This window comes from Channa argus, chromosome 2 (genome assembly GCF_033026475.1).
Source record: "Channa argus isolate prfri chromosome 2, Channa argus male v1.0, whole genome shotgun sequence".
Lineage (NCBI taxonomy): Eukaryota > Metazoa > Chordata > Actinopteri > Anabantiformes > Channidae > Channa > Channa argus.
In genome coordinates this window covers 26,013,014-26,027,899 of record NC_090198.1, presented here as the reverse complement: position 1 = coordinate 26,027,899, position 14,886 = coordinate 26,013,014, and the positions used below count along the sequence as shown (strand labels likewise).

Genomic DNA, 14,886 nt, shown 5'->3' with positions numbered 1-14,886 from the left:
TTAATTCAGTTCATTTCAATTAAATTAAACTCGTTTCTAATTTCGCCATGTTCAGATAAGGGTGTGTGTGTGTGTGTGTGTATTTATGTATTTGAAGTTTATTGGTTTTCATACAGTGATCTTGCATTGAGACCTGCCATTACAGTTTTTTATTGTTGTTGCTACCATGATTTTCTTGACTCATTTAATGCATTAGCTCCATTTCATTTAATGATTTTTATTGTTTGTTCAGATAGAGAAACTTAATAAAAGCTTTTAACTGAGTGGTCTACACGTGCACGTGTGTGTGTGTGTGTGTGTGTGTGTGTGTGGGGGGGGGGGGGGGGGTTCTTTCTTTTTTTTTTCTCCCTCTCATGTGCCTTTCACGCTTTCTACTTCCTCCGGCTAGGAGTGGGGCTCTTCACACCTCTTCCTGGTGCTGCCTTAGAAGGAGCTGGGCTAGGAGTGGCTGGGCTCGAAGCAGGCTGGGTTTTAGGCTGAGGGATCTCAATGGGGAGTTTGGGCGGGATGATTGTTTTAGGAGTAAGAGTTGGTTTTACCTCAGGGATTTTCTCTCCTTGGCGGTAAACACTCACCTAGAGAGAGAGAGAGAGAGAGAGAGAGAGAGAGAGAGAGAGAGAGAGAGAGGAAGGACAGGACATTAGTGCTAGACAAACATTTTCCCTACATGCATTTACCCTATGGTGCATGTACACAAAGTGGCTTTACAATGAATTCAGACCCCACCACTTAATTAGGATGCAGTCATACTAAAACGGGGGGAAAGCAGGAGGGAAGAGTTGTAAAGATACCCTGCAGCAGCTGTTAACAACAGTTCACATCACAACATTGTTTTATTACAATTTTGCTGGTAATAAACACACACGTTTTTGTGGCTGATTTTATAAAAATAACCGTAGAAATGAACAATAATTCCTAAACAAGTGACCATTCTCAGCTTCTCGGTTAAAATAACTGGACATTGGAGAACCTCAGAGTTTCATGTGTCAAAGTTAAAAGAGATTCAGTGCTGGAGTGAATTTAATTCACAACCAGGAGCTACTGCAGCTTTTGGCCCTTTTCACATACACATGGATGAGAAGCTAATTTTAGTGTGAGTGCATTTCAGTCCTTGGCATTTGCCTAGAACCTGACTGTAGTCCACCTGTTGTTAACAGAATTGATTGGACACAGTTTATAAAGGTGCACATCTGTGTATCTAAGGTCCCACAATTCACAACACAAAAACCAAGCCATGAAGTCGAAGTACCTCTCTGTAGACATCCCCAACAAATTTATGGTGAGGCTTACATCAAGGTCAGAGTACAAAAGCATTTCTAAAGCTTTGAGTGGTCCCAGGGGCACAGCACCAGGGACAAGGAGACTTCAGAATTTACAGAAAGATAAATGCAGCCAAATACAGAGAGAGGTTCTTGGGGTGGGGTGGGGGTAAAACCTGCTCTGTGGTTCTTCCCCTGAGACTAGGGCGATGGTTCACCTTTCAGCATAACAATGACCCAAAGAATACCACCAGAACAACGCTAGAGTGGCTTCGGGACAAGTCTGACTGTCCTTGAGTGGCCCACAACATCTGTGGAGAGACCTGAAGATGGCAGTTCAGACAGTTCCCATCCAGTCTGATGGAAACGTGTATTTAACTAAATAATGTTAATGTCTTTAGCATATCAGCACCTACAGTGTTTTCACGTTAAATGTGTGAAGGCAAGGTCACAAACTCAAGTTACATGCAGCTGATCACAAAAGTACCTCACTGTTAGGCCTCAATGACAAGACAAGATTTGTGCCACAGATGTTATCAAAAATTTTCAGTCTCTGTGTAAATCCTGTCATTTATGGTGACACTCACCAATATATCCACAGACTCCCCTCCGTATTTGTTCTGGACAATCATTGTGTATCTACCAGAATCCTCCATGGAGACACCTTTGATCGTCAGACTGGCAAACCTGCCCTGGTCCAGGGAAACCACGTACTGAAATGTGTAATCAAACGTTAAAAGGGTGAAAATGGCAGCAGGGGGATTAGCATGAGTTAACATTTAAAATGCCTGTCGTTTAAATTTATATTTAAAAAATGATTTATTTATTACTCAGAGCAGCTGCATGAGTTTTGACTACCACCTCCCTTTAGCGCTGCTTGTTGGACACAATGGCTAATGATTTTACCAGTCTATAGTCTGGTCTGTTGAGCCCTGTTAGTGCAATCAAAATATCCATCCATCCATTAACTATCTTTATCCTTCTCCTCTTAGAGGGTCGCAGGGGCTAGACACGATCCCAACTGACATTAGCCGAGAGGTAGGGTACACCCTGGATGGTCTGCTGATCACAGGGCTGACACAGAGAGACAGACAAGCACTCGCGCTCACATTCACACCTGTGGGCGATTTTAGAGGTACCAATTAATCCAACGTGCACGTCTTTGCACTTTAGGAGGAAACCACACACCGGGAGAACATGCGAACTCCTCACACTACAAAAGTGAATCTACCTGTGTTCAAAGCATTTAAAGTAGAAGTACACGTGTTGACTTGAGAGAAGGTAGAGCAGCACTTTTATTCACACTCATTATGGGAGACTGTAGTGTAGTGATAATGTTTTAATTTCCCTCATTTGTACGTGCCCACTCTTTTATTTTATTTTTTTGAGTGGCAATTGATAGGAATATAGTTAGCATACTAAGAGCTTTTAATTTCATTTTGAGGGAAAAAAGTAAGTCTGACTAAAAATTGAACAGCCCTTAAAAAATAAAGACCAGATTTGCAATTAATGACCCTAATCTAATATAAATGTTATATTTTCTTTAGGATAATTGTTTTAATGTATTAGAATGATTTATGCTGATCTGAGGGTTGTTGCTGATAAGTACTGTAGCTGCTGTGTGTAAATAAATATTTATACCTACATGCATTTCTACATTCTCTGAATCTGCATATATTTCGGTTTGTTTTTCTGTTAATCTCTTCAGTAGCATCTGTGGTAAAAACTGTAGGTAGAGGAGATGGACTCCTGAGGTTTGAGAGATGCACCGCAGTTTCATCAGTTCTTGTTTAAGTGAAATTGTGAGTGGATGAATCAAGATGAGGGCAAACTTGAACAGAAATTCCTCCTGGACTGGGGTTTCTCGAAGCCTGTAGTGTCCTCAGGATGCGGCTGAGGTTGTTGAAAGGGCCCCCGCTGACTGGGGACAGACTGTAAACTCATTGGCAAGTAGGTCAATGAGTTATGAGAGATGTTTGTTGAGATTTGTTTCCATTACAGATCCAGGAATGTGCTGAGAATAGTGACTTCATGTAAAGTATGTCGATCCCTCCAGTGAGGGATTATAACGGCTGCTGAAGTCCTCCCCAGAATGCAGGTAGAGGCAGTTTGTTTTCTTTAATCCTTGTGCTGCCTCACTTCTACGTATGAGGAGGGGGGTTTGGCTCTATACAGCAGTGCAATCTGTCAGTTTCCAGCTGGGAGATAAAGTGTATCATTTGGAATCTTGTGTATTCATCGATTTCAATTTTTTCCAAATTACTTAGAAATTACTTTATTACCATCCCATTTCGATGTTTCTTCAATATTTCCTGAATAACTTCTCTTCATATAACGTCTCAATTATTATTGTATTAGCTCACTTGTAATTTTAAACGTTAGAAAATCTAGTTCTGTCTATAAAACCTACTATTTTGTACGTCATTAGCACAAGCTAATGATATAGCAATTATAGCAAGGTATCACTAGTCTGATTAATAAAGTTATTAATCTTGAGGAAGGAGTGGCTGGGTTTGAAGTGTCTGCAGGTAGGAACCAAAGAAAAGAACGAGGCCCTGTTTGAAGTGCTGACGGTGTTTTAATTCCCCTCTCCCAATTATGTGCACGCTTCAGTGACCATTACAACAAGTTCATAAATAGATTCCCATCGCTGTCGTGTAACACAGTGGCCGTATTTACCTGATCATCTGGTTCAACCTCTGTGCCATTCTTCAACCATGAGACCTGAGGCTTTGGATCCCCACACACTGTACATGTCAAACTCAGGGTCTACAGAAAGCAAAGAGATGACTTATCAGACTAATGTGTGCACATTTACAGAGACTAAAGTCACACATTTCGGGCGTCACCTTCTTTTCCATGATGGTGACGCAGTCAGGCAGTCCTCCCACGACCTTTCCACGGTCTGAAACAAAGGAATCAATATGTTAGACCCCACTGGGTATATAACGTGTATACATAGCAACTATAACATTTTAAGTCTGTCATAGGCCTGAGCAGAACATGAATGTATTGTTACTGGACAACATGTCATGACCATCCTTTTCTATGAAAGTTGCCAAAAAAGATCTTCTGTTATTTTCCAGATTTCCGTCTGCATGATCTTGCATAATCACACTAGCAACCCCCTGCTCTCGTTTCTCTTGGCTTCCCGCACACAAACATGGGCATACAATGAAATAATCCTACAGCTTTTCGAGACTGAAATTCAAATGAAATCTGAACGAATTAATCTAATTCTGAAAATGAATAGACTTAATTTATAGCACTTGTGATGTTCAGAAAATAGTTTTCATTGGGGTCAAGTTCAAGCTGCTTTTCCAGGTTGACCTTAAGTAAACAAAAGACGAACTTACTCTTGTCAGCATAGGCTTCAGCCCTGAAAAAGAGAGAGGCAAATTCAAGAATGTTTGTTTTTGAATATTATACATGTACCTCTGACCTCTAACTCTTTATTGTAATGATGGGAATATATTGTACAGTTGATACAGTTCTTGGTCAGTCCACAACCTGGCTCTTCTTCAGTACACATAACTTCTTTAACATCTTTAAATCTGTTAAAGTGGTCAGATGGTTTGCCACTAGGTATTCTGGTTTTAGAGCCAAACCACATTATGCTGCAGTTTACGCTGGGATTTTTCAGAATCTTTTCATGGGGAAAATGATATTGCTTTGTAGTAACTGGGCGAGGGCTGTCGGAGCTGCATGGGAGAACCAGAGGTCAGCCACAGGACCAGATGGCTGGGGGAACTCTGCTCTCCTCTTGGCATGTTGATGCTCAATCAAAAGGGCAACAGGGTGTCACTTGTTCCAGCGTGTTTGCAAAATCTTGTGCTTAAAAGTCTCTCTTTGAATGTTAATTAGAAAAGGGGCTTTGGACAGTGTTCTCTCTGCATGCAGTGTTTTGTGTTTAGAGTTTCTTGGGAGTGAGACTAAGGGAGTTCAATGTAGTTTTTGAAAATGATGAAATCTTTTTTTCATAATTTGTAATGTAGCATTATTTACTGAGAGTTTACTGCACAGATGCATTAAATGTTAACTTGTCGCTTGTATTATATATTTCTTTTAAACAATGGTACACAAAACCTCATCTAGCTGGGTGGCAGATCATTTCAAGTCAGTGCACACACATATGAGTAATTAGGCTCTGACCTTGTCACTCTTGCAGGTATAAACCGAGATCCGTACAGCTCAAATAGACTGAAGTGTGTTGAACCTGTTCAGTACTCAACAGAAGCAGTAGCAGCTGTAGTAAAGTTGCCAAATTAAGTCTCTAGGTTCCTTAAATTGACCCAATTATTTGAAATGCCGTGTAGAATCTACATGTGTACTGCAGTCAGTAAAGTGTGTGTGGAAGGTCAACTCAAGCTGTCTGCCTAAAATGGTCTCAAGGCTTCACACAGTTTTGTTCTTATAAACTAGAATTATTAATTTAAGCACTTATTTTAAACATTCAACCAAAAGCCAGTTATGTATTTAAACCGGAAAACATTTTGTGCTTCACAATTTTTTAAGGATGAGCAATATGTGTGTATGTTTTTGGGATTTTTTTCAACTTCACCCATTTTTAATTTGCTTTCTATGGGTTTTGTTTGGGGCGTAAATGTACATTAATCCTTTCAAATTCTCGCTGACTTTCCTTTTATTAAAATATTTTTCTGCTTCTAGCTGAAAAACTACTCCAGATGACATCACCTTTTTTCATTATTTGGAGTTCAGATAATGTATTCATGAGGAGCTCTGGAACAGCAGTTTGACTACGATTACAGCCTCCATACTGTGAGGAACGAGATAACAGATGCTGTACTAAAGAGTTCTCCAAGTGATGTCATGTGGAGGTATTTTTCAGCTAGAAGTAAAGGTATTATAATATCGGGAAGTCAGAGGGCATTCAGTTACATGTACCACCCAAGGTAGATCCAAAAGAAGCAAGTTAAATATCTGTGAAGGCATCTTTTAATCAAATGAAATGTACACTTGAAACGTATTACACACTACTTACCACTACTATAAATGAAGGAGACACTAATCCTCAATAGCATTAGTCATTTATAAAACATACACATAAATGCACAAGTAAAGGAATTCATGGACAGTGTAGTCTTACTTGAGTTTCTGGAACTCAGCATAGGCCTTGTCGTACACTGTGAAAGACAAAAACAGTATTTCATGGCTGATGTTCATTTTAGAGACTTCGTCACAGCACCGCAATTTCAAACAATACATTTAAAAACTTGTAGATATTATAATATAATAATATTTGCCATATAAGGCAACACTTTATTTCCTGGAAGCTCTCATCACCATATCCTAGAAATTGGCTGGTATTTCTTTGTTACTTTTAATAATTAGCTAAACAATATGAGAAAGTTTCACAGGAAATATCTGGAAAATATTTTACCAAATACATTTTGCAGTAACTCAGAATATGACGAAGCGACTGTTATCGATGTGTTTATATTGGAATCCAGTTTATCCAACATGAACTCAAGCTGCCTACAGCTGCAGTCGTTAGTGAAGGAGCAAACTGCAAAGTTTTTACAGCCACTTTTTACACAGGGATACGTTTTGATACTCAAAAGATAGATTTTTGCTGGTGAATCACTTCAAAGCCTTAAACTCCAGATTGAAGCTGAGGCGTCCATAAAAACTAAGGATCGGGTTCTTTCTGCCCACTTTTTACGCTTCTATCAATAAAAAGTGTGAGTGGAACAGAAGTGTGTCTGAGAAAGAGGGAGAAGTTACTGACCATCACCACTCAGGTCCAGTGAGCGTTTATGTGAAGTTTCAGGGTCCGTGATCACAATGGAGTACGTTCCTTTATCCTTATCCACTGGTTCAACCACCTGTGAACCAATCGAGTAACCGATCATTCCTGCGACCAACAAACCTAATAACCTAATAAACCACTATCCTATTGACAGTGTCCAGCTGTTGGTTTCTTCTTACAGTGGTACTTAAAAGTTTGTGAACGCTTTCTCTATCTCTGCATAGATGGGACCTAAAATGTGATCAGTCCGGAAAAAAAATTAATAATCCTAATTCATCCAAACCTTAAAATAAATTACCCAGTTTTAAATATGTGTTTGGCCCAAGAACATTTGACTTCAGTAAATGGTGGGACCCTCTTTTGGAAGCAACAACTAAATGTTTCTGTGTATAAGCTTTTAGTCCATTCCTTTTTACAGAATCGCTTCAAACAGTCCTTTCCTTGCATGAACTCCCTCCTTCAGTTATTTCTATAGATTTAAGATTAGGATTTTGAGTGAGCCATTTTACAACATTAGTTGTGCTTTAACCAACCACTTCTGAGTTTAGGGTCATTGTCTTGCTGTGTGACCTACTTTCTGTTGAACTTCAAAAATGGATATCTTAAAAATTAGAAAATAAAATAAAATAAATGGAGCTATGTATTCTAAAATAAAACTAGAATACATAGCTCCATCAGGGATCACAAGCTATCCTGGTGTAGAGGCAACAAACCAGGTCCGAATCATGTTATGGGTTTTGTGCTCACATACTTTTGTCTTACACACATTTGTGTATTTAACTTTGTTTGGGTGCCATTTATCTAGTTCTTGGACTTGCATGAAAAATCTGATCATGTTTAGGACGACAGACAATATTAGAGGCTTCACAAACCTTCATGTCCGCATCATCTTTAGTTTTCCAGAAACATGAATTCATCTACTCTGTCATGTAAAATTTAAAGCTTGCCGACAAAAAAGCAAGGAAATGAAGATGCACCATTTCATTCATTAAGTTTAATGGAATTTAAAACGCGTGAGTTCATTCATTAGCTTCCCCGTCTAAAGGTGAGATTATCTTCTCGATTCATTTTGAAGTCGCCCTGGTGTCACTGCTACAAAGACGCTCGGAGGCCTTTTTAAGCGACACCAATGGGCAGCTGTGCCACTGATCGTCAGAAAATGACCCGTGTGTGATCCACTTAAGTAGCATATACTATTCGGCATCGTACAGCAGATGATAATACCTCCATTGTTGCCATAGCAGGGGTTCCTCCAATCAGAATTTTGTCGCTGTTGGATAGTTTAGTGTCACTGAGGAGGAGAGAGGAGAGGTTACTGTGAATGTGTGTAGTGTTTATATGAGAGTGGGTGAAGCCTGTTTCAGAGGTAATGGAAAATCATGTTTACATGCTTGCCTAATGTTACGCCTAGGGATACCAATTTCTCTCTGGCGCTATCTGTCGCTCTCACATGCACTCATAGAAAGGATGGGGGGAGGTTAAAAATCTAATCTCCATAATTTTGTTCTTTGACTAATTGAATAATAGAAAAGCCTCTACTACCCCATAACCATTCTCCCTTGCTATTTTCCTTTATTTATTTATTTTCTTTCTTTTTTTCTCTCTCTTCTCTGTGTCTCATTCTGTTTTGTTTCCTTCCACATTTTATAATCTCTGGGCTGTGTCAGAGTGCTTTTACATCAAGCGCAGAGAAACCTTGCTTCTTTAGGGAATACGATAGGGTGTGATTTCCGTCACAAAACAGGACAATTTTACTGTAATAACCAGGATAATGAGAACACTTGCTGGAAGTCGTCACGTTTTATCATGTGGCTTATTGTTTCTGCCACTCCTGGCAGTTTACCACAATCATAAATCCAAATTGTCCTAAAACCACTTTTACGACTAAATGCGTTAATACTACTTTTATTAATATTGGCCTTATGTTGTAATATTAGTTTTATTCGTAATATAATTGCAATTTCTTACCGGTGGTACCAGGTGATGTCCATCTCTGAGGTGTAATACTTCATGTGACACTGCAGCTGAATACCTGTTGCTGTGCAGTTGACCACCAGCTCTGCTGCACTGGCTCCTAGAGGAGGCGATGAAGGTGACCGAGGTTAAAGAGGGCAAAAAAAAATCTAAGTCAGATACGACACTTTGGGTCCTCTGCTCAGAGAGCTTCAGGATGCACTTTCCCCCTAAACTTAATGGAATAAAACCATCTGCAATAGCATTCATTTTAAGACTCCCTCTTTTTATGTTACCTTTATCTGGGTTGAAGAGCAAAATTGCACTAATGAAGCAAAGCACATTAGTGTGCAGGCAGTTTGTATCCTGTGCTCCCTAAACTACATCGGCCATCAGAGGTTTGTTCAACTTTTTTTCAAAGTGTTCTACCTAAAAGGGAGTTTAATATCACACTGTCTGTGTAGGACTTTGCTTTCTGCACATTACAAGCGTACAAGTGTGTCATCCACCTGGTCACATCACCATGGTTTCCCATTATCACAGTAATGAACCCTCTTCTCCTCTGCAACCACTGCTGTAACAGTTGCTGCAGAGCTGTCAAGTGACTGTCTCTTAAAATAGGAGTAAGATGCTCCTCCACACTGTCACTGTGACAGCGCAGTGGAATTTTAAAGTGATTTCACCACATGATGGCATGATGGCCAAATGCTTCCAGCATGACAACTTCTGTCACATGCAGATAAGTGTGTGCATGTAGCAGTGGGATTTTAAAAACGAAATGTATAAGCCTGCTGATGGATCAACCAAATCTCTCATCAGTGTGGTGTGATTGTGCTGTCTTACTGTATATTTGGATCATTTGCACTTTATCGCTTTAAAGGATAGAGGGTGATGATGACGTTTACTATTGTCTTTAACGTTGATTTACAGTATGCTAGTGACATAGTTGATCTATGTGTATGCACGTGTGTGTGTGTGTGTGTGTCTGTGTGTGTGTCTGTGTGTGTGTCTGTGTGTGTGTCTGTGTGTGTGTCTGTGTGTGTGTCTGTGTGTGTGTCTGTGTGTGTGTCTGTGTGTAAGAAGCAGATACATACCAGCCAGCTGGCTGATCTTGTTTATGGCTTCGTCAAAGACTACAAGAGAGGCAGAGAGACATTGGGTCAGGCAAAGAGCAAAGAAGATGGAAGTCAAGTAAAGCTGCCCTCTGCTGGCTGTATTCAAAGCTCAATAAAGAAGTTGCATGTGCACATATCAGTCACAACATTAAGTGAACCTGGTGAAAGCATGACATGAAAACCAGCGTGTTGATGTATCGTTCATTAAAGTAAAACTTTTTTTATGTTTCAACTATATATGATAAATTATAAAAACAAATAAAACTCTATCTGCTAATTTCTCATCAAAGGCTGATCAAAGACTAATTTCAGTTACATTTCAGGATAACAGATGATCTGAAACCGTCGGAAATGTTGAGTGTTGTCATCAGATTGCATACAAATGAAGGCTTAAAGGGATAAAGTGTAACAGCTAATGGTCCAAACTCTTACAGGAAAATTAAAATGAATTTCCTCAAATTTAAATACAGCCAGCAGGTGAGCAAGCTGTCACATGGCAAGGACTATTTTTACACAGTATTTGGAACCAACAAGGTTGGAGCTGGAGGATTTGTTAAAAATTCATTAGCTTGTCATGTACAGATAAAGTATATAAATCAGCCTCATATTTTTCATGTCTACCACTTTTTAATGAGCATCAAGCCCTTTTCACTTCATCCTTTTCATGGGTCATTATAGCACAAGTTATTACTCTATTTATTCTTGTTTAGTTACACAAGCAGACAGTTATAGTCAGTTACTCCCCTAAATAATTAATAAGATAAGTTAAGTAAGAAAGCTTTAGTCGTCACTGTGGCGCAGGAAGGTAGAGCGGTTGTCCACCAATCTCACAGTTGTTGGTTCAATCCCTGGCTCCTCAGGTCACATGTCAAAATGTCCTTGAGCAAGACACTGAACCCCACCTTAGTAGCTCCCTGTGAGTGTTGGCCAGCTTGCATAGCAGCTCCCCCATCGGTGTATGAGTGAGTGTGTGATTGTGAGTGTGAATGGGTGAATAAGAAGCAGTGTAAAGTGCTTTGAGTGCCAATAGGGAGAAAAGCGCCATATAAGTGCAGAACATTTACCATTTACTTATTTACCTTTTCCAGAAATGTCAATTTGGCTCATGTCTTTTCCTCTGTCATCACTGATGGTGGCCTTATAAATTCCTGCTGTCTTCAGTGAAAACTGGAAAAATAAATCAGTAAACATGAAATAGTGTAGGGGAAAAAATCTACAGAATCCTGAATCTGACCACAAGTATTTTCAAAGTGTCTTTTTATCCTCTCTCTTCCACTAAAATGTGTAACAGTACAGGAGTTTTTTTTAACTATGAACAAAACATTGCACTCAAATCGTGACCTGGTATAGCCACTAAGCTCCGATACATGCTGATACTCGCATGCTGTAAAAATAATAGCATTATACATGGTTTTATAGCATTCAGAATATTGGCAGTGCCAAATGCAATTACCTGTTTAATTGGAAGTTTACAGATTCCTGATCCAAGGTCAGGCTTCACATCGGGGATGATCTCTGTGTCCTCTCTGTACCAGTGAAACACTGAATCCTTCTTTAGGTTAGCAACCTGCAGCCACAAATATAATCGAGCACGTCATGTAAAACACTCAACATAATTATCATCCTTAAGGTTTTTGCTTATATTATTGCTCCTATAATGCAAATCCTCAAATTCCAACGGCTACATTTCAGCCTCATTTCTGTCTGCCTCTAAAAGTCACATTCCCAGGTTTACGTGTGATGCACTTCATCTTTTCATGGTGATGAGGGCTATTTACAAGATGTGTAACAGGATTCATTAAATGTAATCACCAGTATAAATACATATGAGTTGCACCCTATAAAAAAGTGTTCAGTATCAGTGCTGCATAACTCTGATAGTACAGCTCTGATATTTAATTCTAAGTCACGGTTGTTTGTATAGTTCTGTTCATACGGTCGTTCATTAGGACCAAGAGAGGCATCAATATCTCTAGACGGAGCAGTGACTCAGCTCATCCAAAACAAACTGTTTTGCATGAGAATCAGGACCTGCAGTCATTTAAAAAATATATTGTACCCCGACTAATCACTAACAATAATTGCTCTCCTGCTGTTTGCAGGAACAACATTCACTCATTTTATTTACTTGATGTATTTGCTGTGTTTCTACATATTCAGAATACATTTGCTGTGCTAAACTGACAGGTTACACAGATGCACAGTGCTTTCATTTTAAAAATGTCTAAATTGTATATTTCCCGTCCCCCAAAAAAAGCAAAGATGCAACCCTCACAGTATAATTCTTGCAATTTTCAACATGGACCATATCTTAAGACTGCATTGTCTCCCCTGCAGAATGGTTAATCGGCCATCCACACCTCAGACTCCCATTTACCTAGAGTGTGGCTGTGTTTACCTTGCAGACCAAAGTGACAGAGCAGTCGTCGCCAACCTGAAGTGACAGGAACTCACTGAAGTGGGGACCTGCAATAGATAAAGGCCCAGGGAAAGGATCAGGAGCTTAAAACAAATTACTTGTGGACCTTGATAGTATGAGCTCTATTAATTGTTTTGTACCTAAGCTGCGTATTGTTTTAAAAGGCTCGATGCGAAATATCACTGCAGCATGTTCACCTGCATCTAAAGTTGCTGTGAGGTCATACATTTTAACATGAAGTGAATGGATCCATTTAGTTTATAGAGTTTAGGTTCCAACTCCCAGTTTCCCCCAGTATGCTAAGCTATATATTTCTTTCCAGTGTACTCTCTGATTAGATTAGTTGTTTCCCAGGCAACATAATAGTGTGCAGGTCTCTAGCTACAGTAAGTAGAGCAGATGATGCTTTGTGTTTCTTACCCTCCTTGACTCTGATGTACTCTCTCCTCTGGAAGTCAGCCTCAGCCAGAGCTGCCTTGAAAGCTGCATGGACACAGAGACAGTCATACAGTAAATGGAGAATAATTAAAAGATCAAAGTGTTGTTGTTGTTGTTGCTGTGGGTTCCATCAGTTGATTGGTTGAGGTCCTATATAAGTGAAATCACAATCATGCAGCTTTGTTTGACTCTGTGTCCTTCATACTGTACATACGATAACTGCTTTAAAACCACCTTTACTTTTATGAACCGACTACATTAAACATAATAAATGATATATACGTTCCATAATGTTAGTCTTAAGGGTATAGTTAGTCTACACTTTTCTCTCACTCACACACACACACACACACACACACATGCATAATTTATACTAATGTGTTGCCAACACATGTAAATTCACATACAGCCTCAGCTACAGTGGGGAAAAAAAGTTTTTGTTCTCGTCTCAATTGCTTTTCCGGTGCACTGTTAATTCTTTGGGAAGTGGAACAGACAAACCAAATTTGTACACGAGTTCGACAAGGTGAAGATGCAGATGGTGGCGTCTCTTACTGTCTCCGATAAGAACCAGCGAGCTCTGTGCTTTGCCGCCACCGTCTGTGATCTGGCAGGTAAATGTCCCCTCATTCTCCACAGTGAAATGGTCCATGATGAACTCAATGATACCCGTAGAGACGTCATGACCCATCTTGTTGGGCTGCAGGAAAATAGAGGTGATTGTCATAAAAAAGGCCATAATGCACTCGACTTTTTGAAGGTGGATATGGCTTTACTGCAATTATGGCTTTAATGTTGAATTGCCATCAGGCAGACAGATAATTTGTCATGTTTTTCATCTCCCCCTAACTACATCCATTTTTAAAACTACAGTGTGCCTTACATCAGCTCCAGACAGCTCCTTGTTGTTTGCAAAGAATTTGTAGGTGACTTTGGGTGAAATCTCTTCAGCCTGCAGCCAGAACCTCATTCTGCCTCTCTCCAAAATTTTATAAGCCAACTCTGACTTCAGTGGGATGACTACAAGATGGAAGAGGAGATTGGGGGAAGAAGGTTATGAATTCAAAAACATTATTTACTGGTAATTTAACCGCAGTTAATAACAGAAGAAGTGAGGAGATGTAGGAGCCAAAAGAAGAGAAGAGGTGAATAGTGGTTAGGCAGGTGATGCAAAAGGAGGTAAGACTTTTTTATGTGCGGATCAAATAAAAAGAGAAATTTGTTGTAAAAGAAGAGAGAAATCTGAAAGGTTCAAAGCAAGTGAGAACAAAGCAAAATGAAGGCGTAAAAAGGTAGAAATGGAGAAATGTGGCTAAGACAGATTAAAGACGCAGCAGAGAAAAAGTGCAAGAGAAGAGAGATTAAAAGGGACAAAGAGAGAGATTATGAGAGATCGAAGAGTCGGCCAGAGGAACCTACTTGGATGTCTGATATCGTAGCTGAGTGCCAGCATTTTTGCCAACTCTGAAACAAGAGAGAGAGAGACTCATTCAGCTTTGTGCAAAAACAAGCAATTCCCCCCTTTGTATGTACTGTACAGTCAATGGAGACAGTATTCAGACTTGTTGATTGTTTGCAGGCTTTAAAGGGCGGCGTTTTTTCATGCACTTTGAAGGGGTTCTTTAAGTACCAAGTTCGAAGTTGGAGAAGTCTCTGCTCTATTTGTGTTTAATATAAAGACGCGGGTAGATGCACTGACACAAAACCGAAACAACATAATTTCAGCCTTAAACTAAGACCCAAAGGTCCTTTCTGAAACTCCACTAGCAAACAGCTTTCAGAGGTACTACATGAAATTACCTGTGCTACAAGTGAAATAAATGAACGGGTTCAGACATTATTGGGAGTTAGGCTAAAACATTCTGCAGGCCAAATGGGAAGCAATCAGCGTTAAGGCGCCTGAATAACATATTAAAGCCTTGCAGTGTAGTG

General features: G+C 39.7%; 1 protein-coding gene across 1 annotated transcript in view; it reads right to left on the bottom strand.

Moving 5' to 3' along the window:
- Nucleotides 1-327: 327 nt before the first annotated feature.
- myom2b (myomesin 2b) overlaps nucleotides 328-14,886 on the bottom strand; it is a 29,419-nt gene continuing 14,860 nt past the window's right edge. The window contains exons 23-39 of the mRNA XM_067487744.1: nucleotides 14,374-14,418; nucleotides 13,838-13,974; nucleotides 13,510-13,654; nucleotides 12,937-12,999; nucleotides 12,496-12,563; nucleotides 11,551-11,664; nucleotides 11,177-11,264; nucleotides 10,077-10,115; nucleotides 8,998-9,103; nucleotides 8,254-8,320; nucleotides 7,009-7,105; nucleotides 6,367-6,403; nucleotides 4,616-4,638; nucleotides 4,109-4,164; nucleotides 3,939-4,028; nucleotides 1,847-1,972; nucleotides 328-575 (exon numbers count right to left, since the gene is read on the bottom strand). Of these exons, the coding sequence (XP_067343845.1) occupies nucleotides 372-575; nucleotides 1,847-1,972; nucleotides 3,939-4,028; nucleotides 4,109-4,164; nucleotides 4,616-4,638; nucleotides 6,367-6,403; nucleotides 7,009-7,105; nucleotides 8,254-8,320; nucleotides 8,998-9,103; nucleotides 10,077-10,115; nucleotides 11,177-11,264; nucleotides 11,551-11,664; nucleotides 12,496-12,563; nucleotides 12,937-12,999; nucleotides 13,510-13,654; nucleotides 13,838-13,974; nucleotides 14,374-14,418 (1,505 nt within the window). The 3' untranslated portion in view covers nucleotides 328-371. The remainder of the gene's footprint in view (nucleotides 576-1,846; nucleotides 1,973-3,938; nucleotides 4,029-4,108; nucleotides 4,165-4,615; nucleotides 4,639-6,366; nucleotides 6,404-7,008; nucleotides 7,106-8,253; nucleotides 8,321-8,997; nucleotides 9,104-10,076; nucleotides 10,116-11,176; nucleotides 11,265-11,550; nucleotides 11,665-12,495; nucleotides 12,564-12,936; nucleotides 13,000-13,509; nucleotides 13,655-13,837; nucleotides 13,975-14,373; nucleotides 14,419-14,886) is intronic.